At 36.0% G+C, this 4,335-nt stretch overlaps 1 protein-coding gene across 1 annotated transcript in view; it reads left to right on the forward strand.

Annotated features, from left to right (window-relative positions):
* Dnz1 (DNZDHHC/NEW1 zinc finger protein 11) overlaps nucleotides 1-3,598 on the forward strand; it is a 24,392-nt gene extending 20,794 nt beyond the window's left edge. Inside the window, exons 3-4 of the mRNA XM_017615999.1 lie at nucleotides 2,921-3,178; nucleotides 3,252-3,598. Of these exons, the coding sequence (XP_017471488.1) occupies nucleotides 2,921-3,178; nucleotides 3,252-3,531 (538 nt within the window). The 3' untranslated portion in view covers nucleotides 3,532-3,598. The remainder of the gene's footprint in view (nucleotides 1-2,920; nucleotides 3,179-3,251) is intronic.
* Nucleotides 3,599-4,335: the final 737 nt, after the last annotated feature.

Genomic DNA, 4,335 nt, shown 5'->3' on the forward strand with positions numbered 1-4,335 from the left:
TCCCAGCGGGCAACTGCTCGCGGAAGAGCCCTCGCCACGGCACGTCAGGAGGCATCTTTACGAACTGACAGACGAAGTCCAGAGGTATATCAAACAACCTCTGGACCCGTCAACTTAACGACAGGCCCTGAACGGCATTCACAGGGAATCAGTCTCAAGTTATGTAGACTCCCGCCCTGTGAATGCCGTTCTAGGCACACAACCACCGGACGTGGACGGGACAGAACTTTGTCTGCCTCGGGAGACCCGCACTACAATAGCCCAACTTCGCTCTGGCTATTGCAGCAGGCTCAACAGCTACCTGAGCAGAATCAACGAGGATGTGCCCAACACCAATGCCCGGCATGTGGAGAGTCGCCACATGACTCCCGGCACCTCTTCACATGCCCTGAGAATCCCACTCAGCTAACGCCCCTGTCCCTATGGACAGCCCCTCTGGAAGTAGCACACTTCCTGGGCCTCCCCCTAGCTGAAATAGACGACAACGTTGATGGATGAACCGCCCCGAACGGGGCTTAGTAGCCGCTACAACAACAACAACAACAGACAATACAGTAGAAAAGATAGATACACGAAGATTTATCCTACGTCACTTACGGCATAAAAGTACGCAGAAATGGCACAACTACAGCCATCATCACTACACTAACATAAACCGTGAACTTAAAACCCCAATTTATCCTACAACAATTTCTAAAGTGCACATTCAAATGTTCTGGCGTCTCCGTCTTGGTCACACGCGTTGCACCCACGAACACCCTCTATTGGGTAACCCAACACCATCCTGCCCACGCTGCCAATTGGATTTAACTTTAAAACACATATTCTTCGAGTGCACTTCTCTTGAAGGAACTAGACGCCGGTACTTCAAACACAACTGGGTCGAACTACTTAGTAATCCCACAAAGGACAACATAAATTCCATCATCAAGTTTTATCAAAGCCATCCAAGCACCTATATATCAGCCGTCTCTGTAAAATTCTCTCATATATTTTCATTTTTCTTTTTCTATAACTCTGTTACAGTTAAGTAGAGCTGATAGCCTTGGCAGTTAATGCTCAAAATTTATATTAACTTGTTAATTTATTTAATATTGTTAATAAATAATAATAATAATAATAATAATATAATATAATATAATATGTTACGCTGATAGCGACATGAACAAATTATGAAGCATCAAAAATCCCAGTATCCGTCAAAAAGTTGTTTATTGAAACCATGATTCAATAATAAAAGGTTTGCTCAGAAAACAGTAAAAAAAAAAACAGACAAAATCGGCCCCCTTAGCAAGGCACTGTGTGCGGGTTCGTGTGTGTGTGCAAAGCTTTTGTAAGGGAGTTAAGGGAGTGTCAAAACTTGAAATTTTCCTATTTCCTATAGAAAAATTTCAAGTTTTCGATTCGTACGAAAACCAGAATACGCCTCATTGAATCATGTATTGAAACTACATATCTTCTTTTCAAATCTAAAAAATAGGTACACTTTAAAAAAGTCTAATTTTTTATTTTGTGGGCACACCTATGTTTTGTATATGATTCTATTCGTAATCTCTTAATAAAACGATAAATGTAATTGTAATTCATTTTCATCAAGTGCTTCAAAAGTTAGACAAGGAATAACCATTTAGATCGCTGAAATAGAAAACAAAAGAATAAGTTGGGTTCAAATTACGCTGTGCAAGTTGTAAATTTGAGAAAAAATTTTGATTGATTTTACCAGATTGGCTTCTCCACCTCAGTTTTGAAGCTATTTTACTAAATTTTTGCACATGACTATGAATTATATCCACAAGCGACCAGCTTTATACAGTTTACAACAATGAAAATAAAGCTAAATAACACAAAGGGTACCTGTTTTTTTAGATTTGCCCATATACGTACATATGTGCACATTAGGGTGGTCCAAAAATACATGTGAAAAAGTAAACTCGGAATTTTAATGCTCTCGCCCCCTAGGATTGTTCTATACCGAAAAAAATACCCCTTTTTTTAATTTTAATATTAATAATAATAGATTGGCGCTTTACACATACGTTAGTGTTTGGCCGAGCTTCTCCTCCGAATTGTGGCGTGCGCCTTGATGTTGTCACACAAAGCGGAGGGACCTACAGTTTTACGCCGACTCCGAACGGCTATTGTATTTTTATGAGAAGCTGTTTTTCATGGCAGAAAAACACTCTGAGGTTTGCCATTGCCTGCCGAGGGACGACCGCTGTTAAGAAAAAACCTCTTTTCTATATTTTTTTGCGATGTTGCTTTGACCAGGGTTTGAACCCAGGTGCTGCGGAGTGGAAGCGCGCACTGCTTACCACTACACCACAGCGGCCGAAATCAAAAAATATTTAGAGGTCGCTCAAAGCAAAGTTTTCCATGTAATAAAATACAAAATATAATATAAAAAAATGAGAAAAAACACTTTTCGTAGAAATGGTATAAAGTTCTTCAAAGTCAATATTTTTCGATCCGAAAACTCTGTTTTTCTTCAGGATATTCCCAATAATAATACCCAATTATTTATTTAACCCTTTTTTATAGTACATAACTATATTTTATAGGTCTGCCCAGAAAATACAAACTTTACTAATTTTGGACCACCCTAATGTGCATACATATGTATGGATATTTCACAAGATTATACCATATTTTTATAAAATAGAATTTCTCTTTTTTATATCCATTGTACATACCCTAAAAATCCGCCTTAAATGGTTCATCTATGAGGCAAATTTTTGTATTGAAACTGTAGGACTCATTTCAGACTCATATATTCGGAGCGCTCAGAATATGTTTGCAGGGAATTGATTATACTTTGCGTTTTCACACAAAATTACATTTAGAAGTAATTATCTACATTATTAGACGTGCGATATATATATTACATACATGTGTACATATATACATATATGTAACATTTTAGGACTGTTTGTACACGTTGTGAGACCTATCGTCCACCACGCGCTCACCACTGTCGCATTTGCAAGCGCTGCATACGACGTATGGACCATCATTGTCCCTGGATTAATAACTGTGTAGGCGAGAGAAATCAGAAATTTTTTCTTCAATTTCTTTTCTATGTCGGCATACTCTGCATTTATTCTGTTTCAATGGTGGCCTACAGTTTTATATATCCTTGCTCGATTTGCAATGTATCTACTCTGGAAACGCAAACAAGAATGTAAAAGTATACTTAAATATATTAAGTTAACAAATAAAAACATTTATATATTTATGTAAATATATATTTGCAGGCTTCACAGTATTATTCTGCTTTTGGAATCTGCTCTATTTGGTCTTTTCGTCTTGGCTATAATGGTCGATCAGATGCACGCTATACTGCACGATGAAACGGCAGTAGAAGTGGTACAAATGAAAGGTAAAAGCGCCCTACGTCCAAACCGGCGGAAAATTCATTTATTTGCTGAAGTGTTCGGACGAGGCAATCCGCTTTGTTGGCTTATACCGTGCACTAGCTTCAATTCATCTCTGCGGTATTATGATACACCGTTGTTAACGAGCTATGACGTCTAAAATAAATGATTTTGGTGATTGCAAACCAACTTCATTTTAGTTTATTTTTTTATTTTTGAATTTCACATACAGTTAGTTAATTGTACAACAAAAACCTCAATAATCAGAGTTCAAAACCTAGTGAAAAATTAAAGAAAATTCTGCAAATTTTCACTAAAATATTGCACTTTTTTATTATACTCTTTAGAAAAAATTTGAGTATGCAGTTTTTAGCCTATTGAATCTTAGTACAATAAAGTGCAAGTCGTCGGAAGCTTGGACTTACTATTGATTTTTGGCAAATTTATTTTGAGGTTTCGCTCACTTTCTCCATATACAAAATGATCTAACATTATTTTATGGAGAAAATTAGTGACATTTTTTCTAAACATTGTTATTAAAAAGTGCAAAACTTTAATGAAAAATTGTAGAAATTTCACACATGGTTTGGAACTTGATTTTTTTTAGTTTTTGTTGTAGAATTAACCATATGTTTATAAAAAAATTGGCGAAAAGTAAAATATTTAAAAAATAGTTGCCCGTATTGCAAAAAACTCGCTGTACCTAAACTTTATTTACTGATGTATGTTAACGACAATTTGACAAATTTTGGCTATTTTTCTTTTGTTTGTTTAATGTTTATTATTTTTTTACTAAAATCCATCTCAGTATCTAACAAAAACCATATAGGTACAGATTTTAAACTTCGTAAAAAAATTTGAAAAATTCAACAAAATTTTGCAACAACGGATTTTAAGAAAAATTCTAAGAATGGACGAACTTCTACGGATTTTCACTGATAATGGCATCAGCTGTCAAGGCTAT

The sequence above is a fragment of the Rhagoletis zephyria genome, unplaced genomic scaffold, assembly GCF_001687245.7.
Source record: "Rhagoletis zephyria isolate East Lansing unplaced genomic scaffold, Rhagoletis_zephyria_1.1 Rzeph_scaffold_01124, whole genome shotgun sequence".
In the NCBI taxonomy this organism is placed as follows: domain Eukaryota; kingdom Metazoa; phylum Arthropoda; class Insecta; order Diptera; family Tephritidae; genus Rhagoletis; species Rhagoletis zephyria.